This window comes from Mugil cephalus, chromosome 12 (assembly GCF_022458985.1).
Source record: "Mugil cephalus isolate CIBA_MC_2020 chromosome 12, CIBA_Mcephalus_1.1, whole genome shotgun sequence".
NCBI lineage: Eukaryota > Metazoa > Chordata > Actinopteri > Mugiliformes > Mugilidae > Mugil > Mugil cephalus.
In genome coordinates this window covers 24,666,374-24,689,000 of record NC_061781.1, presented here as the reverse complement: position 1 = coordinate 24,689,000, position 22,627 = coordinate 24,666,374, and the positions used below count along the sequence as shown (strand labels likewise).

General features: G+C 40.8%; 1 protein-coding gene across 1 annotated transcript; it reads right to left on the bottom strand.

The window, feature by feature from the left end:
* Positions 1–1,689: 1,689 nt before the first annotated feature.
* pgap1 (post-GPI attachment to proteins inositol deacylase 1) lies at positions 1,690–22,067 on the bottom strand. The gene is made up of 26 exons (XM_047601491.1): positions 21,829–22,067; positions 19,176–19,329; positions 16,671–16,846; positions 15,164–15,335; positions 14,050–14,210; positions 13,784–13,836; positions 12,584–12,650; positions 12,308–12,413; positions 12,074–12,132; positions 11,878–11,961; positions 10,760–10,809; positions 10,384–10,435; positions 10,229–10,306; positions 9,621–9,696; positions 9,468–9,541; positions 9,338–9,389; positions 9,194–9,260; positions 9,016–9,121; positions 8,887–8,925; positions 8,609–8,793; positions 8,285–8,515; positions 8,056–8,191; positions 7,503–7,553; positions 7,210–7,421; positions 6,675–6,779; positions 1,690–6,576 (listed from the first exon to the last, which is right to left on the bottom strand). The coding sequence occupies exons 1-26, from the start codon at positions 21,958–21,960 to the stop codon at positions 6,438–6,440; spliced, it is 2,817 nt and encodes a 938-aa protein (XP_047457447.1). The 5' UTR covers positions 21,961–22,067; the 3' UTR covers positions 1,690–6,437.
* Positions 22,068–22,627: the final 560 nt, after the last annotated feature.

The window sequence follows — 22,627 nt, the reverse complement described above, 5'->3', positions numbered from 1 at the left end:
CTTCCACCTTCCAGCTACTGCAGAGACGACCCAGAGTCAGGAGACGGCGTGGACACAGAGCCCCCCTCTGTCTGGTCCGGAGAGGTGCAGCGAGAACCCCAGGACAGGAGGGGGCGACCTGGACTAGACTGTTGGAGCAGGTGGACGGTGTTAGAGGACCTGTAGCTACTTTATCCAGCCTCAGTATAAAAACAAATAAATAAAAAACATCTCATGAAACCCAAGTCCAATAAGGTGAATAAATGACTTTCAGCTTAATATATATTTGACATTCATGTCAATCAGATATAAAATGTTCCACTTAACGTGTCTATGAGTGTAGAACCTGAACATGCACGTAAACGAGTTTCATACAGCACCTTATTTTACAGTAAGAGCATTATTAAGACATGTTGGTGTGTGAGGGACCTCGTAATTTTGTCTCCCTGTAAAGTTTGTGTTAACAGCATCATGCAGTAACTTTGAACAATGCAGCCTGGGAGCAGGAGTACAGTAAATACAGTAAATACAGTAAATAACAGTGAAATAGATGTAATTAGAAAAAAAGTCTGGTTCTCCTCTGTAGTTTAGGTCAATAAAAGTCTCAGTGTCATTTTTGTAAAATGATCCTATTTCTATAAATGTCTATGACCTTTTTTTTTAAACTATGTTTTATTTGCATTTACACCAGGGACCATGAGGAGTCCACGGACCCACAGTTCACAATCACTGGCACAGGACACGAGGCCACAACTAGTTCATGTGAACAGAATCTGCATCAGGAAAATCATGATGAATGGAAAATTAAACTAGAAAAAACACCTGGAAAGATAAATACAATGAAAAAAGTGTTTGTTGAGAAAACCTAATTAAGTAAAGTAAAAAAAAAGTTTCTATTTTTCGTGCATTTTACATTATTTATGATAGAATTTAACCATTAAAGCCTTCGGTAGCAGGAGGCTACAGACCAAATCTGCTATAATTAAAAATAAATGAAAAAATACCTACATATGTGCCATAAATAAATAAATTAGTAGTATTGCATATATCTGTATGTATTTTATTTAGAGTTGATTCTCCATAAAGGGCGGTTTAGACTTATGAGTTAATTTAGCATCAGTGTTAGCATCCGTTTGTTAGCATTCACCTGTTAGCATCCGTGTTAGCATTCACCTGTTAGCATCCGGGTTAGCATCCGTCCGTTATCTGTTAGCATCCGTGTTATCATTCACCTGTTAGCATCGTGTTAGCATCCGTCCGTTAGCATTCATCTGTTAGCATCCGTGTTAGCATTCACCTGTTAGCATCCGGGTTAGCATCCGTCCGTTAGAATTCACCCGTTAGCATCCGTGTTAGCATTCATCTTTTAACATCCGTGTTAGAATCCGTCAGTTAGCATTCATGTTAGCATCCGTGTTAGCTTCCCTGTTATATCCAGCGAATATCCAGCTCCTAAATATCAGCGCTCAGTGAAAGATGACCATATATCTGTCTGATTCTGGTCGTGGGTTCGATTCCCATAGTGACAGAGACGGTGCCCGCGGCAGTAGCCCCCCAGTGGCTCTTTTTAAAATTTCCCAGAGGGAATTTTCTAGTTACTTACATTATTCAACACACAAACATAAACCAGGCTCTAAACCTTCTTATTGGTGCAGCCAGAAAAAATATTTGCATTTTGTCCATTTTAGAGTAAAGTAAAAACGACAGCAGTCATTTTCTTGGTTTTATTGAAACAACAGTGGTGCCAAAAAGTCGCCCATTTACAACGACATCAGATAAAAATGTGAGAAATATAAAAACATCAAAGCCACCAACTTCAACACATAAACCTGAGGATTAAACACTCATCCCTGCTAGCGCCTCGCCAGAAAATATAAAACAAAGAAAAAGAAAGAAAGAAATAAAGCAGATGTGGTACATTTTAACTTTGTTCTGGCAGCGATCAGCTAGCAGGAGGTTTACAGGTTTCAGAGTCCTTCTAGACAGGCAAGAGTTTAAAGCACACAAAGCAGGAACATTTAGTATGACTTTTACTTCGGTTACTAGTCAACACTGGTTTATATGATTTACTTGGCAAAGAAAATGATAAACGACCATAAAGAACGTTTAATCAGTTGAATTGTAGTAATAGTAGTAGTGAATTAGTTTTAGTTCCAGTAGTTTAGTTGTTTAGCTAATAGTAACGTCAGAATAATAATGATAAAAAAACTGCATTGATGCTGAAAAGAAATTTGGTTTAGGAGAGAAAAATATTCTTCATTGACTTAATCGTGGATGTGAGGATATATTGGTTCATTTGACTGAGTGGAGCATTTATTATAGCGATTCACTTTATCTGTTGTTTTAGGGGACAAAAGACTAAAAAAAATGTTTTTATTAAATTTGATTCCCTGAATTATTTCACTTATTTTTTTAGAGCAGACGCTCGGTGTCAAACGGTTCAGACTGAAAATGACACGTGGGGGCGAATGTGGACGGAGAGGAAAAACCTCGAAGGTAAATCTCATCACAGTGAACACCGATACAAATCACAAGTATATTCATATAAAAACATTGAGCTCTGGCCTCTAGTCGTAGTCACTACGGAGTGGTGCGCGCCACCGGTTCACAACGAGGCGGACGACGTGCATCTCGAAGCACTAAAACTGCACCAAATGGACACGTGCACAGAAAAGCTGACCACTCACTGACCGACGCCACTGGCAACTGTAGAAATTCACACGTAAAGAGACATTCAGTGCAAGTACATTCACATGGAGGAAAACGGCGGCGTCTTCTGTGTGTGAATGATTGGTCCCTATTGAACTTTAGTGTCTGTTACACACAAACGTTAAATCCCTCTACATTTTTCTGAGTCCATACACTGCAGCTTAAAGGTTTTAGAACCGTTTCCTCTGGTATAGTTGGTCAGATCTTCATCCTACAGCAACATAATGACCCAGAACTTTAGTCCGAGCTCAACCAGAACTACCTCAGGATAACAACAAGGTGGGAAGCTTGAAAACATGGAGTGAACCACGGCCCCGTCTCTAGACTTTAACCCCATGGAGCTGGTTTGAAAGCAAAGCTCTCTACAAGCGCCACACATTTCTGGGAACTTCTGGCAACAAAAATGTGAAGAAAAATATTTGATTTCCATTTTTAGTTCAATGTGCTTCCATTTCAGAGTAAAATGAGACATTAGACTGCATATATTTCAATAAAAAAAAAAAAAAAACACAAAAAAATAAATAAATAGTGGCCTAAACTTTTGACCGGTAGTGTAGCGCAGATTCACTGCAGGCCTTCGTGATTTAACGAGCACTGAATGGTTTGTTGGTTCGGTGGGAAACAGATGCATGACTGCATACACAAGAAAGCTGAAAGGCACAGCAGCTGCTTCACCGACAGGAGAGGAGGGGGGGAAAATAACGGGACGTAAGACAAAAGCAACGTAGTAGAAGACACAGTTTTTAACAGAAAGAGGCAGAAAATGAAAACGGCACTGTTGGATGATGATGGACACCAAAACATGACGTCCTGGTGTCAGTAACTAACCTCCTAAGACCCTTTTGTGTGGAACGCATCCTAATTTGATTAAGATCTTTAAGTATTAAGGATTAGTAGGACCTTTTTGGGGGAAAAAACAAACAAAAAACTCATATGTGGACACAGGGATTAAGTGACCAAAATATAAAACTATTTATTTTAATGCAAAAGCAGAACGTCCTCAAACGAGCGCTTGCTAATTAGCGACGTAGCTTGTTAAATTTGTGATTCTTATCAAACTAGAAAAGTTCATTAAGAACAAAATTTGATGAAGTTTTTTGTCCTGTGATCAGCTCATGAATCTGCTGAAATTCCTGCTTTCATGATTTTACACCGACTAGTGCAAAATATACATATACTTTTTTTTTTAATTCCCCCACAAATTTAAATTTATTTAATATACATTAAAATCAATCCAACATATTTTAGTAAAGGGATAAGAGATCGCTTAATATTGCATTGAAGACCCCTGGACTAGTGTATTGACCCTTTGCTACCACGACCAAATGTGTCCCCATATGAGGACGCAGGGTCTCAGGAGGTTTATGAATCCTTAGGTATTTAGTCTGAAACCACCTTTTAAAGACGGAAAATATTCCACTGGTTTAATAAACCGATTCAGACTCTGAGAGCAGCTGGTTTACAAAAAAAAAAAGAGATAACGTTGGCAATAAAAATAAAAAAGTGACATAGAGGCAGGTGTACATCAAACACACCACACAGCAGCAGCCAGCGTTCATCATGACAGACGTTCCTGATTAGAAGCTGTTGTGTTCTTTCCACTTCAGATTGAATGTTACATCCTATTCACTACATGACACAGTGTATGTGGTGATAATGTGTATTTCTCTTCCTGTAAACAAACCCCACGAAAAGACCAAAACTAACATTTGGTTCTATTAAAACCTCGTTAGTGACTCACATGGCTCCTTTATTACCATGAAAACAACAGTGTAGTTTATTCTTATCAGAATATTAACCTGGTCACAGATTTTTATTACTTTTTTGTATTATATTTGTATTCATGGTGCATCAGGGAGGATTTCAGTAGTGATGTACTGCTCGATACTGAAATATCGATACTTCTGATACCAGGTCTTTATGATCTAACATCGATTCTCACATCAAATTATCGATACTTTTGATACTTCAGTCATCGGAGGTAATGCTGGTTTTTCTGTTGTTGTATTAACTCGGCTACATAGTAACTGAGGCCACTACCTCAATATACTTTTAAAATAAATAAATACATTACTCTGATGTCTCGTATTCTTTAAGAAGCTATGAGTTGTAATACTCTACTATTTTTTAGGTTTATCAGACACATTTGGGCGTAATTAGACAAAGGATCGGTATCGGCGATACCAGCATGAATTTTAATTTTAATCATCGTATCGAACATCACTAGGTTTCAAGTAGAAAGATAAATAACTAACTGAGCTGCTGATTTTGGTCTTTTCAAAAGCGTTTGACAAGAAATAAACAAGAGTTCTTTTATCTGGAGAAACAACATTCGTACGGTCACAAGATTTTTTTTTCTTGTTGTTTTAAGACTTGCTACGCGCCGTCAGTGCAGTAGTTTTTAATTTTAAATTAAAAGGTAATTAAAAAAAAAAAAAAAGAGGCAGTAATCTCAGCTGGTTATAAATATGATATTAACTAATCCTTAAATACAATGCTGTAAGTCTGTCAGTAATATACAAGTAAGTACCCAGAAGCTTCCCCAACAACAGCAACGACAACGACAACAACATACGGCTTCATTCATATCAAAACACCACAACAACCTCAAATGAGTGAATATCTATACGTTCCGTCCCTGGATGCTCGTTTGTCTCATTAGCATAAACTACATCTTCTTCTAATCACCTCATAACTGCATTTAGGCCACGGACACGTCTCCATTACAGCTAATTTGGCACATTAAGGCAGGATGGAGGAGGCCGGCGGGTCTCAAACGCGTCACAGCAGCGCCTCTAGTGTGTTCACCTGTCCTTCAACTTCTTCTGTTTCTGAGCAGCAATTGTTCACTTCAACTCTTTTTAGAGTCTTCATACAAATATCTGCCTCGTATATGCTGCTGTTACATAATAATCATGTTTATTTTGATGCAAACTATTATGCACAAATCGATCGACTGATCCTGCATCCAAACTTTTGGCCTGTGGTGTATTTTAGATGAGCCTCTACGCCGCCTGTGTGCGTGGATGTGCGCTAGCGATGCTGCTGTATTTACCGTGGAGGTCAGAGAGCAACGACGCCATCTTCCTCCGCTGTATAAAATTACGCAGACATATCAAAACCCGCACGCCCACTCGAAGCCTCGTTCCAGCAGCAGCCCGTCGTGTCATGTGCTAACTGCGCTGAAATGAATGAGGGAGGATGTAAACATGTTCGCTTTGGATTCGCCTCGTGGATTTTAACGCGTGAGGCAGCTCTACGACAGTCATCGCTAAGCAGCAGGCAGTGGAAGGAGTTTACAGCATTGAGATCACAGTGTGCGACGCCACTGTAGATACCAGAAACTAAAATCGGTACATTTCATCGCGAACACCCTGTTGAGAATATCTCGAATATCAGTAGCTTCTCTGGTTGTGGAGTTCCTGCTCCCTGAAGGCAGAGCTATAGATATACAGAGTAAGGCAAACATGGTTTAATCCAACAGAGCCATATTTGCACCAAATGTTCCAAGGCCGTTACATCCCTCACCGAAAAGCTAGCGTATGTAATTGCTCTGGAGCTTTTAGCGCTAACATTATGTTGAGTATAGGCGGTTCCTCAGGCTATGTATGTCTATGGCTCTGCTACTTGGCAGCTTGAGAGTCTTCAAGGTACAAATTGGTCTCAACCAGCTTCAGTGAGTCGGGCTGTGTGTTATGGCTGAGGAGGAGGAGGAGGAGGAGGAGGCGACTGAAACCGGACAGATACCGTCAGAGGAGGCAACACAAGGCCAGAGGGACCAGGGCCGCCAGCAGGAAGTAGGCGACTCTGTAGAGGTGAAGTGGAGAGAAGGTCACCATGGTAACAGCCAAGGGAAGAGGGAGGCAGGAGGTCAGAGGCAGGAGTTTACTGGAAAGGATGAAGGACAGGGTTAACTTTTTTTTTATTTATATATATATATATATAAGGAAGTGAAGGCTCGTTGGGATCATGAGGTGTTCTCCTACCTTTTGCTCAGTTTTAAAGTGTTGCAGTTAATAAGAAGCAAGTAGACAATTATTAGAGGCACAATATGAGGCCAACAGGGGTCAGGGTCCAGCAGAGCAGAATACCTGCAGAGGAACAGACGCACGTTAAACAAAGAACAAACGATCCTTAAAAAATGCCGTATTATCTTCATTTACAGGTTAATTATAACAATTCAAGAGTCGGTTTAACTTTCAAAGAAATGGTGCAGAGTGAACCACCTTCAGCTCAATACAGCTAGGACAGAATAACTTAAAACTGCATGTCCAGCATGGATGATATACGCTGCTGGGGACGGCTGCTGCCATCAAGTAGTGTCATTACTATGGGGTGGGGGTGTGTGGTCTGGTCTGGGTGGGGGCTACATGTCTAAGTAACATCTAAGTCTAAGTAACATCCACACCAATGAATACCAGGTCCAAACGTTGTCCAAACAAGATGGTTTAAATGTTATTCACTTCTCCCCGGTCATAATGTTGTGGCTGACTGGTGCACGTGCCAGTACCGCTACAGTACCTCAGGTTGCGGATCCAGTGGATGAGCGACGGAGCGCTGAGCATGACGGGGAGCGTGAAGAGAGCCGAGAGGCTGAGGTGGAGCTGCAGGTCGTCCCTCACCTCCTGCAGAGCGCACTCAGACAGCAAGGGGGCGCCACCGCCCTCTTTAGAAGCGCTCAAGGATTCAGCGTCGACCGAGCCGTTCTCTGTTTCTTTGTGCTTCCGCGGCGCCTGGAGAGGATGAGGCGGAGTTTAATTATTCAGTCTTTACAGGTGTAAGTGAAGCAGCGCAGTTAGAGTGGGACCTCGTACCAGATTCAGCATGTGACTCAAAGACCTTTCTGTCATCTGCAGCCTCAGCACCTGAGAGCAACAACACAAATAATGACGACACCATGAAGAGAGTTTTCTCTGCTTAAGCTAATTAATTTATAACAGAGATAATAAGTCAGACATTTGTAGTTTGTCAAATCTCACAAGGAATGAAACATCAGTTCATTTCTTATCATTCCAGCTTTTCTATTTAGGACGTAGCCAAAGTAACTGAATGTTGCTTATGAACATGTTGGAGCTCGTTCATGGTCTTTGTCTCTTTTGAAAGACAAGACTCTGAAGTTTCTATCACAAAAGTCAGAATCACTCTAAGTGCTTTTGTTCTTGAGTAATCAAAGTTGGCACACAGTTAAAAAACAGTTGTCTTTTTTTTTTGCTGTCTGACATGTTGCATCATGCAGGATTTACTCAAACTCGACTCCTTCTGATTGGTTCAAAAAGCTACTTCTATCCCATATAAACCACCCAGAGGAATATTAAGTTTAATTATTGATGCTACTCTGACATATTATTCGATGTGAACAACATTCACCCTGTAAAGGTGGAGCAGAAAGGAGGCGAAGATGGACAACGCTCCGCAGGACGTCCCGCCTATAACAGTCAGACACAGAGTGATGAGGACCTGGGTCCGAGGTCGCAACGTGCCACAGTCTCCAGACACAGTCGGCCTGCGGAGTTAAAAGAAAAGTAACCACCAAGCATGAGTGATGAAGGGTTAAACGGCAAAAAGCCCAGACGACATGTAAACATTAAAACTGTACCTGTGCAGGGGAGCTAATATTAGTGAGATGACTCGTATGATGAGACGGAGCAGAGCGCTGCCCCAGTACGCGACAGCTGCACCCAGAATGTAGAGCAGAGGGGAAATGAGGTGGGGCCACTCTTCTACCGGAGTCACCCCTTCATGAAACGCCCCGTCAGGTGAAGTAGGGGGGAGAGCGTCCATAGGTGGGAGGTAAAACATGGCCCAGACATCTTGAAACCAGTTATAGCTGAGGAACGGAAGCGAAGGAATAAGGCTCAATGGAGACGGGTTTCATGATGTGATTTAAAAAAAAAAAATCCCAAAAAGCTGCACTACTCACCTTAGTAAGATGTGAAGAATATAAACAGAGAGGTTGACTTTGAGAGGCTGCAGGCCTCTGCCCACCATGTGGCTGGACTCTGCAGATCTCCTTGACTTGAGGATGGAGGACAGCTGCCCCCCACAGGCCAGGAGGAGGGTTACAGCGGTGTACACCGGAACCACGGGACCACAGAACCTCAGGATCTACCAGATGAGACAGAAAAAAAAAAATCAGACTCATCGGGAACTTCACTCAAAAAAAACCCCAAAAAAACGTGTTGAAATGTGTCACAGTACCTGCCCCAGCACCCTGGGTAATGAAGTTCTCACTGACACCTGGACCAGAGGATAACTTATTAATTTCACACGTCATAAAAAGTTGTCTTCACTGTATCAGAGCAGCAGAGGCTGGACCTCTAGCAGTACCTTATACTGGCAGTTGGGGGCAGTGTGCAGCTGGAGGACGACACATGAGGAGTTATCTGGACGACTTGTGTGGAGCATCCCTGAGATCTCAGCCACTGACGGTACACTGGCAAAAAAAGTCAAAGTCAAGTAAATATGAAAAAGTTTCTAACAGCATGGAGTTATTCTGAATACTCACCTGACAGTGGTTAAAGTGTCCTCTCGAAACCACGCCACAGTCATCCTGTACACACTGGGCAGCCTATCTGCAGACAGACAAACAACGATCATTAATATATGTCAGCATGAGAACGTTTGACTGTGCATCAGAGGATAAACTTACCTTTATGTACTTTACATTGGCTTGCAACATTGATTCTGAAAGCCTGGTAAACCTAAAGACATAAAACATAGAAGACAGTGACCAGGAGGAACTGATACCAGCAAGAATGTACAGAAACAATGGAAGTTACCTGGTGAAAGTGCTGCAGCTGAACGGTGTGAAGAAGTCCAGAGGAGTTGATTGTAACATCACTGGACGTCAAACCTAGAAATGCAACAGTTAGTGAGAAGGTCTGAGTTCCTTTACAGAAGTTAGTGAATCAGCATCAAATAAGACAACTCACCAAATGACAGGACATGTGGCACCGGGACAGACAGAGTCTGGGATTCTTGTCTCTGCCACTCGCACTCCACTGTGAACTGTAGAGACAGACAAACCTTAACCAAGTCACCGCATAAATGAACATCAACTATGAAGGTTATCTCCTAGAGGTAGAAAAACTTTATTTGTCCCACGAGGAGAAATCGCAAGTATTTGAATTGCAACAAAAAGTAATTGAATTGCAACAAAAAGTTATTGAATTGTAACAAAAAGTAATTGAATTGTAACAAAAAGTAATTGAATTGTAACAAAAATTAATAGAATTGTAACAAAAAGTTATTAAATTGTAACAAAAAGTAATAGAATTGTAACAAAAAGTTATTAAATTGTAACAAAAAGTCATAGAATTGTAACAAAAAGTTATTGAATTGTAACAAAAAGTTATTGAATTTTAACAAAAAGTTATTAAATTGTAACAAAAAGTAATATAATTGTAACAAAAAGTTATTAAATTGTAACAAAAGCTGCTCCACTAGTTGTCTAGAACCTAAAAACGTTTCAAATAATGAGAGACAAACACAAGCACAGGGCTCAGAAAGGAGCTGAATGGGAAAAAGTAAAGAAACGTACCAGTTTGCCATTGATGTTTGAGGCCGAAACGACCAGATGAGTGAATGAAGACAAGTCACTGAGTCTCAGAGTCAGGACCTGAGGAGCAGGACAGACAGTGAGTAAGAACCAGGAAACACATGGAACTGGGTGGAGTCTAATCACTGGATAATTACCTTGTACGGAGGCAGGAGCTCAGTTCCCATGGACAAATCCACCGCATGTACACTGCAATGAAGACAACATGGAATACGTCACGGTTTTTAAACCGTGCAGAAAAACAACAGCGACAACAGGGAAGTTAAGGGACAGAGTTAAGATGTAAGAGACTGTTTTTTTTATCCCACATATGGGACATTTTCTTGTCACAGTAGCATGAAATTAGACAAGAATATGTCCAAAAAAACAAGAACAAATTTGAAAGAAAAAAACAATAAATAACAACACACTGAAAGATACATAGAGGTAAATAGAAACATAGGAGCATTCTGTATGAACAGTAGGTAGTTAAATATGGAAGAAGAAAAGGCTACAGTGTTTTGACGTTCTCACCATGAGGAACCGTTCCTGTGCACACAGCCGTGCACCCAGCCACTCATTTCCTGTTGGACAAGAAAATACACAAAAATAAACAATCTTGAAATGTTCAGAAGAGTCAGGACGGATGCACGTGTTTTGAGGTATATTACTCTATAAGATACGAAGCATTTCATTCACCACTATTTAATTCCACTCATTAAAACCCTAATGGTGTCAAACATGCGGCCCACGGGCAAAAAGCTGCCCACCAGAGAAACCACAGTCCGGCCCATAGCAGGATATAAAAGTACCAGCTACTCCAAAGTTTCACACAGTTTCAGTGAAAGTTTTGGACACAACACTGAGGCCGAGGAAAACAACAGGACTATTATTACTGATTACAACAACACAATTCAATATAAACACAAACGTTCCCAGATCTGAAAGAAAGGAGCAGAAAGAAGAATAATCTGATAAACTCAGATTACTTTACCCCTAAGCAGCAAAAATAATGATAATAATAAAATAAAATGAAATAAAGTAGGTGTCGGCCAAAACACTGACTCTCATGTTTCTATTTAAGTTCCCGAGATATAATTCCATCATACAAAAAAAGTAAAGAAATTAAATGTTCTTAGACGTTTCATAACTACACAATCAAACTAACATGTTTCCTTAACATACTGGGTTTAATTGATCTTTAAATGTAAATTTTGATTTGGATTCTTTGGTTTCTTTGTTCAGATTGTTCCATGAACTGAACTTATTATTATTATTATTATTATTATCATAAAGAAATTCAGTGTTCAGTAGCTCCATTACGTAGAATATAATAATAATAATAATAATAATAATAATAATAATAATAATATTAATCTTTTTCTTAAGAAATGTCCAGTTCTTCATGAAACGTGTTCTAATAGAGCAGTTTATTATTTATTAGCACTAAAACAAAGGGAAACATTTGTTTATAGGTTAATGAGCTTCTGTGTTACTGGTCCAGCCCCTTGAGATCAAACTGAGGACACTGCAAACACTGCAAAGCTTCTAAAAATATGTAGTTCTTTCATTTATTAACATGTGATTAATAAATTACATGTCCCCTCCCTGATCTAAAGAATGAGGCTACGACAGCTCTGAATGAAACTCACCAGGTTGGTGATCCTGCAGTAGAAATGGCTGTAGGCTTTCCTGCGACTGGACAGGGCGAATAAAAAGTATTTGACTTGTCCTTCCTGTTGGTGAAGAGAGATGTTCAGGTCTGAATCACAGCACTGTTCAGTCACATAACTGACACTATTTAAACTACTTGGTAGTCGGGTCAAAGCTGATCAACAAACGTGGCACCTTTGGGGCGCTGTAAGCCAGACGCAGCGTGTTCACTTCACTCCAGGCCTCAGGAACATCTAGAAATAAGAAAGAAAAAAAGAAAGAAAGAAAGAGAAGAACAGGATACAAACATAAGTCACTCCTATGTGAGTCCATTATCGCTGCACTGAATGATTTACTCCTTACGCCTTCTAGAATTAAAATAAAAACTAAGCTTGCAGGATCGTTCCCATCCTCTCCTCATCCTCTAACCTAAGATGGAGATGGAGTTGTCTTGAGTTTCCCCCAGCATCCTGACAGGGTGTCTGATGAAATGATGGTTTAGTACGGCCATTTTCCTCTCTGGGTTTTCTGTGAACTATTAAGAACACACTGATTAGCTGAGACACGTTCTTGAAATGAATGAGGTTTAGTTATGTTTTGATGAGCTTTATGTGCTGGGTGCAAAAACTCCCGCTAGCATCAGAGGAGGTGTAGTCGTCAGTAACGATCGTCCACATGAGAAAAAGAAACGCTTGGTGTTCTGACCTGTCTGGTCTGAGGATCGATGAGGTCGAAAAACGCTCTGACAGTAGCGAGAACCAGCTCCTTGCACCTGGAACACAAAGGATTCTGTTAATATCTGAATATAGACTGTGGCACTTCCCCCTGCACCACATGTTAGCCAGGTAGCTACTAATGCTGCTAATAGTTGGGTGGGTGGGTGAACACACTTGAGCTACATTTAACGTCCTAGTAAGTCTCCTGTGCTGTAGCTTCCACCATAAAGTTCACAGAAACACGTAAAAGCTTTGTTGAGTTGAGTTTTTATTAAAGACTCTTGATTATCTAGTAAAGTTTGTATCTGATTATGTTCTTTTCTTACCACAGTGCTTCCTGGTTCTGGAGTATGAAGTAGTAAACATGCTCAGTCTGTCTTTACTGCATCATACTAATTAAATTACTCATTTAATGAACGTAAATCTATTTAAAATGGTTCCTGATATGGAAGATCTGTGTGATTGAATTCGTTAATTAACTGATTTAAATTAAAGATCCAGTGGGAGGGGCCTAGACTGTAAATAGATGGGCTGTGTGGACCTAATGGTGGTTTCTGGATAAACTTTATAAATACTTTTGCATTATTTTCTTTATTTCTTCTGATTGAATAGTCAGGACAAATGCACGTGCTGTGACGTATATTACTCTACTGAATACATGGCTTTTTCAGTGGTCACCATTTAATTCCACTTATTAAAACCCTAAAGCGCATCCTGCCCGTGGGCCAAAAGCCAAAAGTTGAATTTGCAAAGTGTAAAAATTACATTGAGGAAATTAACTGCAATTTTTCCAATAAAAGTACATAAATGATACTGTTAAATGGGGCATTATGTGAACGCTTTGACTCATTTAATGTGCAGTACATGAATGTAAATCTATTTAAAATGATTCCTGATGTGATTGAATTTATTATGTAATTGATTCCAATTAAAGATCCAGTGGGAGGGGCCTATCCTGTAAATAGAGGGGATCTGGGCTTTGTGGACCTAATGGTGGCTTCTGGACAAACTTTATAAATTCATTATTTTTGCATATATGTATTTTGTTTTTTTTTGCATCAAACAGATTCTGTCTCGCTACCTTTTCTAGCTTTAGGAGGTTAACTGACAGTTTTCCACCAGACTAACTCGTTCTAGGTCAGAATGTGACACAATATGATAAATAAATTACTGTAACCAAGTCATTTACCAAACGATGGACAGATGATCAGTGGACACCCACGTCCTTGGAACAGCAGTGGCCTTTGAAAAAAAGATAAAAAAAGAAAGTGTTGTTGAAACACAATTTTAAAACTGGGAACAAACAGTCTACAGAACCCCAGGCTAAAAGCTAAAGGCTAAAGGCTAACGGCTAACGGCTTAAAGCTAAAGGCTAAAGGCTAACGGCTAAAAGCTAAAAGCTAAAGGCTAAAGGCTAAAGGCTAAAGGTGAACTTGATTTACAAACGACTCGTACCACCAGTGATATCTTATTGGCATCTCCTGGTCGGGAGGGAAGGCATGTCAGACCCGAGCGGACCTGGTAGTCACGGTAACCGCCTCCAACGGACAAAACGGTGACATTCCTGAGCTTGTTCGCCTGGTTCACCCACTTCTGTCTCACTGCAGAGTAGAAATCTAGAGGAGCAGCAGGAACAAACAGGTGGAACAGAAACTATTCAGTAAAATCACATATTAATAAATGAAAGAGCTACATATTTCTGGAAGCATTGCAGTGTTTGCTGTGTTGTGCAGAACAAAGGATGTTGTTGGCTCTGTATCGCTGTCATGTTGTGTGCACAAGGTTGGATCCTGTGTGACCTTATGGAATAAGATAGAGGATAAGAAATATTACTCTGTTCAAACAAATAAAATGTAAAGATATTTGCTGGTTATCAAAAAAAGCAAAGTTATTCTTCATTGTTTCTATTGTTTTTCTTTCTCTTCTTTTTGAATAAAACTGGATGAACGCGACTTTATGACTGTTGTATTAATTATAAACACTAAAAAAAGTGTTTTATATTTAAATATACTGATATTGAGTAAGAACAACATTTTATGTCTTAAATTTTACACATTATAAGTAAACAATGGTCTAAAATTTGCAGGGGGAAAACGGTTAAAAGACAACCATATACTACATCCTAGGTAGTAAAATAATGTTCCTTAAATGGTATTTTTAAGTTAAATTGATTGTGATTCATTGCACAATAAGCGACAATCTTAAATCTTAAATTTTACTGGAAGGAATTAGTTTTAACAGAAACATAGTGGTTTTAATCCAGCATAAAACTGTTGTTGATTTTACTTGTTTAAAATCTATTTTTTCTGTTTTAACAGTTTTAAACTGTAAATTTACATATTTTCTGTAAAGATATTTACATATTCACTGTATTTTTTTACACACTTTTTCCGACAACCTCAGCTGTCAGTTTGTTTCTGTAAAAACTTTTTTTTTTTTAATTTTTATTTTAAGGTAGGACAAAAAAAGCATAGCTTCATCCTTTTCAAGCTGAGTTATTTGTTTTGCTGATGTATTGTGGGTGATTATTTTGTGAATCATGCTTGAAATAAACGTATCTAATCCTCACCCAGCAGGTAGGGGTCCAGAGCCAGCACCGGAGCCAGGTGAGGGGAGGCCTGGGTGATGATGAGTGTGACCAGATTAGTGTTGAAGCGCGGTAACGTGAAGAGCGCCCGGGCCACCACCCCTCCCATGGAGTGACCGACCAGGATGACGCTCTGAGGGGGCGTCTTCAGGTGCTAATAAGACAAGAAACTGGTTTTAGAGAAGGCTCATGTTACACCTGCAAGTCTCAGCTTGTGACCTTGTTCATGATTTTTTTTTTGACCAATGTGTCCACAGTACTGACTCCAGCTCACATCCAATAACAGGATGCAAGACCTCGGCCCGTGTTTGTTTTGGTCATTGGATTTTCTCATCTCATCTTCTACTACCTCTAATCCTGCACGAGGGTCGCGGGGTTTGCTGGAGTCTATCTCAGCTATCATCAGGCGAGAGGAGGGGTCTAACCTGGACAGGTCTCCAGTCTCTCTCAGGACTAACATAGAGACAAATAACCATTCACATTCACATCTAGGGTCAATGTAGAGTCACCAATCAGACTAATGAGCATGAAACCGGAGAAAACTGTGTGAAATTCAAGGCATTTTCTTCATCAGCGTCGGAAATGGATAAACAAAACTTTAAAATGAAAATCTTTAGGAGACAGAAACAAAAAAGCGCACATTTTTTTCATATTTTGCCACCGGAAGTTGTTTTCAAAGTAAGAGCTCATATGAGGGCGGTACTGTGGTTCTCCTAGCTAAAAGCCTAGAACCTAACCCAGACTACAATGTCTTTAGAACTTTACTCTGACGTGAACTTTGACAAAACAAGACTTGTCATCTGCAGAAATCCCTGCACGCATATCAGAATAATGTCAGCTAGTAGCTAATTATTCCCTGATTATATGGAGTTATTTTTAATTTTCACCTGAAATATGTGGCTTTGTTTTTATGCATCCACGTCTTCTTCACTGAGACTCTTATTGTTTCCAAAAACAACGTACTGATGAATGTCCACACAGCGTCGTCCTCATACGTGCTCTTACTTTGAAAATGGCAACTTTCGGTCGCACAATATGAAAAAATGGGCGCTTTTCTGTTTCTGTCTTCTGACAATTTAATTTTTTGTTTTTAGAAACAGAAAATTAAAAGCCAGCGGATTTTAAAGTTTTGTTCCATTCTCAACTCTGATGAAGAAAAATGCCTTGAATTTCAATTTTAATTTTTTGTTTTTGAAATATCCATGACCAAAACACACAGGGACCGACCTCTTTAACTGGACAGCAACCTCTCGTTTATACTAATACGAGCCACAGCTGCAGCAAAAGCAAAACTCAAGGGCTAAAAAAGGGCGATGAAAATGAACAAGTGCCAAATCTGAAGGATTAACAAAATGCTTATATGTACATGGAGAAGGTGAACGGGACATGTAAGTGATATGAATGCGGCTGAAACATTACTCCACCAGCACCATGTGCCATCTGGTGTGAGTAACCCAGCCTGGCGAGCGGATGATATTTGAGGCCTGACCTTGTAGAGTTTCAGGATGGCCTTAATGCTCTCGTGCAGAAAATGTGTCTGCCTTCGCAAGCTGCCGCCGTAAAGGGCCACCAGCTCCTCGTTGAAGTCCACGGTGAACACGTTGAAGTGGAAGCCGCCCTCCGTGCTCTCAGCCTTCCTCAAGGCGACGGAGCCCAGGGAGCGAGCTGCACGACCAGGACAGGACGTTCGATTCAGTTAAACGATGAAACAGAAGTGAAAAAAGCAGATTTAAATCATGCAGACAATCACCTACTTTATGTTGCAAAACAATAACCTGCAACAAATGTTAAAGCACAGATTTTATATGCGAACATTGTTTTAAGTATAAATTTTAATATAGTCTTTTTGCTTTCACATACTGTTAAAAAGCCTCATTAAATTCACAGAGATCTGATCTTATTGAAAAATAAATGCTGAGGCACGAGCACATGGACGATCATCACCAGAGTGTGTTTGTGTTCACATGAATAGAAGCGTTGGTGTTTTCCTCCCACACACAACTGACAGATAGAGAACTGTGGACCAGCACCATCTCATAAATGATGTGATATTAAGAGCACACGTGAGTTACTTCTAGGAAATAGTCACCGGAGGATTCCAGGTTTGATTCTCCAAGAACTCAAATATTAATTTAAATACATGATATCATTTATTCTGTTTATTCTGTGGCACTCAGACCTGAGCACATCAGTCTCTGCTGAGGCTAAAACCCTGTCATCACGCTTTCTGCAGCTGCTGGGCGGCATAATCACGTTACTTAACGGGTCTAAATACTGGAAACGTGCTGGGATATTTTCAGCTGCAGATTAGTCTCAGCGCGGAGCTGTGGTGAGTATTTCCAGCAGGAGGACGGTGGAGGGCTGAATCAAAATAAACTGCAGCACGTGCAGCCACGGTAACGAAGGAACGTGTTTACTTTATTGGTTTAGCACAAATTACGCTGCAAATCTGTGCAGGGTGGGAACGGAGCCTCTACAGGCTGGTACAGAGTTACACACTGAGCCATGACAGGATGTTTACTGCATGCAGGCTAAACAGGCTAAACATAAAAAAACAAAAAAACATTAGAAAGACAGGCAACAAAAACTAATTCACTTAGATTCTTTCTTTCCCGCTGGTGATCTGTCATGAAAAGGATGAGTGAGGTTCCAGGTAGACAGTAGATATTTAATTAGTTATACATGAACATGTATAAACAAACATGTTTAATTTTCATTCACTTTGTCAATAGGAAGTAATTTATATTTTTTAAAGAGGAGTGAGGACGGAGCAGATCTGCTTGAGTTTGATATCAATCTTAGACATTTCTTCTGTATTATTAGACGTAATTATGTCCAAACAGTGAGTACATTTACATGGAAGTGAAAAAAATGAATTATTGCCTTAATCCAACTTATACTGGACAACATTCGTGCACGTAAACACTCCTCATCTGACTAAGACACACAGATAATGAGACTGGAAACTGATTTTCTCCAACATGTATACGCCTTAATCTGAGTTAAACTAGACAACGTGTGTGTGTGTGCACATTCTCCACAACCCGGAACAAAAACATCCAAGAAAACTGAACAAAGAAGAGGAAGAAGAAGAGCCGGTAGAAGAAGAACCACCTGAGGGATAGCGCCATCTATCTGCACCACAAGTAGCGCACACATTACTACGAGATTAAAAAGCTGAACTATTATCCATCTGTTTGTTGTTTAAAATTACACATAAATGACTCTTATTTATGGTCGACTGGAACGGGTCCGTATTAACCCACTTACAAGACACATATCGCCACCTAGTGTGGAGGAGGAGGAGGACATGTTCCCGTCAGTTATTCCATTTTCTCTGTTGCATGTAAACTAGGACAAGGACCACATTGAGAAAGTCTTTAAACTGTGCATGTAAACACACCAAATGTTACAATAGTTAATGAATAGGAACAAAAAACTACAGTAGTGTGGCTTCCTGATGCATTTTGTAACAGTGAAGGCGTTTGGCTCCCGAAGAGTCCAATAATTAGTGTTATTCTCATAGGACAATAATTTAAATATATGCACATGTGCTGCCTTTTGATAGCACAACCTAAACGGTTAGGTGTAAAGTTATGGATGTAAGTATTGCTAAGAACCTCATAAACATAAATCACTAACCAAAACCCCGATTTGAGAATTGGTGTTTTGCATTTTTTCCGATACCTGTGAACTCCAGTAAAAATTAACCCAGCCTCTGCGGCTCTGAGAATCAGGAGTCCACTGCCTTAAAACAAAGAGCTCCAAACTTAGAAGGACTTACACTTGCTTGTTTACTTGCTAGTGAGGTCGAAACTAATCGACAAAATGCACATCTCCAAAAAACCTGACGCACGTGTGATAATTGAAAACGTCTTGTTGTCCTGGTTGTGCATCTGAAAGTCTTTTCATTTCCCTTGTTTTCTAATTTAAATTCTCACACTGAAATCTGTCTTTGAGGAATATTTGAGAGCATTTTTTTTTTTGTACTTACCTTGTTTATAACTTCCTGCGTTTCCCGGGAGGAAAAGCACAGGGGCACCGGTGAGTTTAAGTGATCTGGTCTCCTGAGCGTACAGACCCTCTCCGTACAGGTAGAGCCCGTACGCCGGGTACAGTCTGGCCACGCGGCGAGGCAGAGACACGCGCTGTGAACACAACACACACACACACACACACACACACAGACACACACACGTTATCAGGAGGTGCACACAGGTCATTAACGGACACGGCTGAAAACAGTGGCTGCTATGAAGCGTTCTAAGGCGGCTACAGATGTGTGTGCAGCGTATCCATCTCTACACCTTATCTGGACTAGTCTGGACACCTACAGCTTATTCTGGCTCTATGTGAGACGCAGTGAGACACTACACAGGCACAGCCGACCCCGTTTGAAAGGAAAGTCCAGAACAACGTGTGTGGATCCATGAACCAGAGGGTTAGTGGTTCTATCCCGGCACAGATCACAAGAACCCGCCTACCAACCTACAAAAGCACAAACCAGTGCCCTCATGACGGTGTATGAATAAAAAGACCACTAACCGACATTATTATACACAAAAGCCCACATACGGTTACACTACTCCCGCCCTACACACTGATCAGCCACAACATTAACACCACTGACAGGAGAAGACGACAACATTGTCACAATTCAATGTTCTGCTGGGAAACTTTTGGACCTGACATTCATTCATTCATGTGGATGTTACTTAGACATGTAGCACCCACCTAGACCAGACCAGACCAGACTAGACCCCCCCCCCCCACCCCATAGCAATGACACCCCATCAGGATGCAGCCTGACACAGACACACAAAAACACTTTAGGAACAACTCAACAAAACACAAAAAGAACAACAAACACTAGATCCCAAACTGATCTAGTATCTGTGGGGTGACCCTCAGAGCCCCCTCCCCTCAACCCATAGCACCCACAGCCCACCACACAAACAAAATTGTGTTGCTCATGTCAATTCTCTGGTGAGACTCTGTTTTGGAGGCACTAGGGGGTCATAATGTTATGCCTGATCAGTGCACGTGCTCCACACCTGTTATTGAATATTTATTTCTTATCTGCACAGCATCTGCACTTTGCTCGAGACCCGATTGAAGAAACCGCGTCCGTTCCCAGGATAATAATAATAGAGACATAAAATCTTTTTTCTCTTCCACACAAAAGGCCGCACGGCGCACAGCCCACAGCTGTGCCCCACTTCTGGACACATGAACGCATTAGGAGGCGGGGCTACCGATGCTAACGCTAGCAGCAGGCTCCAGCCATCTTCACCTGAACGCACGCTCGGACCTGGTGAAGCTGATCTGCAGCCTGGAGACCTGCTGAGAGGGTTCAGGGGTTAATTCACCATCTTATAATAACACAGTGAAACTCTGGCTAATCTGATATCACCTCCACAGCCATTAAAGGCTGCACATCCAGGCTGGAAACCAGCTTTTATCCCCCGGGGCCATCGCCGAGCTGAACCAAATACCCCCCACCCCTATGCACATGCCCCCCCCCCCCCCCCCCCCCCCCCCCGCCCCAGTGACTGTCATCCTGCAGGATAAGGCTTTACAGGCAATACTCCAACTTATATTTTTAAATAAATACTTCCATTGTGGACGTTATGTGTAATGTGATCACTCTGCGGGCGAGTATTTTGGTTTGATGCCTGTTTTAACTTGTTAACTGAACCGTGTGTGATCGTGCACAGTGTGTACGTGTGTGTGTGTTTGTGTCTTTTAAACGCTGCACACGCACATTTCATTGTACCTACTTGACACAATGACAGTTAACAAAACCTGCACTAATCCATGCTGCTTTGTTGCTGTTTTTATTCATATTTCCTCTTATCTGTACTGAGTATTTACATCTATACTGTTTTATTTAGTATCTATATGGGAAATGATCCGGGACCTGAGTGCATCATTTCATTCCATCTGGTTGCGAATGACAAATAAAAAGTTCTTGACTCCTTAGGAAGCTTTCTGATTCTTATTTCTGATATAACACGCGCCCTCACAGCCACATGTGACACCTCTGCCAGGTGCAACGGTGTCAGAAACGGCTTCGAAAGACACCTGAGGATCACGGCTCACGTCACGGCCTGAAACACTTCATCTGGGTGTTGAGAGGAAGGTTTAAACGAAGCAGCTTCAGTTCATCAAAAAGACAGAAAACAGTCCAACGGTGACAAGAGACGAGGGAAATTAAGCTGTAGAACTGCACGGCCTGATTGCAGTTATAAAATGCACATGTGTAAAATCCCAGAATGCAGAGCAACATTAGGTCTAATCATCCTCTGGACCTGTTCAAATACCACAAATTAGACCCAACACACAACTGAACACATTCAGTGAGCAAGTTAACTTTGGTTTAAGAAGCAGCAGAGCAATATTTTATTTAACTTGTAGTTTAAAGTGAATCTTATCCTGTTTTTGTTTTTTTTATCTTTGTTTTGTGTCACGTGTGTAAATAGCTTCACTGCACTGTAGTATTTGTATTGTTGTATTTAAAAGCCAATGACACAGATACAAGTCTCGCTTATGTGCATTTCTCCAGCTGTCTGTCTGTCTGCACTGTCCCTGTTAAATAAACCGTAAATAAATAGAATAAATGACACATATTTAGCTCAGGTACTCACCCGGTACTCTGGGTATTCAAACATATAGGTCATACTGCATCTGTTCTCCTCGAAGCCTGTTAGCATCTCCCTCAGGCCGAGGGCCAGCAGCCCCAGAGAAAGCGCGTAAAAGGCCACGGTGGCGACTCTCATGGCTGCAGGTTTTCCTCCTAAACTTCTCAGGGGTTCATTCCTCCATGGTTCGGCTCCTCTCTCCTCCTCCTGTTCACTCGGCTTCCTGGGGCCGTGAAGAAGACGCACCGGCGCAACCCCACAACAGGAACCACTTCCTACTTGGCACCTCCGGCTGCGGGGCCGCTCGACCAATGGGAGGGAGGCACCGAAGGACCCGGACCAATGGGAGGGCGAGCCGCGAGTGACGTAACACGTAGTAATAATAGTAGAAATAGGAATGTTTAGATAGATAGATAGATAGATAGATAGATAGATAGATAGATAGATAGATAGATAGATAGATAGATAGATAGATAGATAGATAGATAGATTATTTATCCCGATATATTTATTATATAAATAATAATAATAATTATAATAACAACAATCGTTATAGATTAGATGTGTCAATCTTCAGAATCAGAATCGACTTTATTGCCAAGTATTTTTGAACATATAAGGAATATGAAAAATAAAATCGTAATCACACACATTCAAATAAATATATCTCTCTATGTATATATATACACACACACACACACACACACACAATGGAACCTGGCCAGTAACATAACAGCACAATAATCTACAAATAACTTCAACTCCAGACTTATCCCATTAGTTATAGTGTAAATAGGGAGTTTAC

What these genes read in the sequence shown, in the direction of transcription:
- pgap1 (XM_047601491.1), bottom strand. Translation starts at nt 21,960, where the DNA reads ATGAGAGTCGCCACCGTGGCCTTTTACGCGCTTTCTCTGGGGCTGCTG. An exon ending in TTGAATACCCAGAGTACCGG is followed by an intron (nt 19,330 to 21,828) that starts GTGAGTACCTGA and finishes TTGTGTTCACAG; the next exon opens with CGCGTGTCTCTGCCTCGCCG. An exon ending in ACTTTAAAACTGAGCAAAAG is followed by an intron (nt 6,577 to 6,674) that starts GTAGGAGAACAC and finishes CATCCTTTCCAG; the next exon opens with TAAACTCCTGCCTCTGACCT.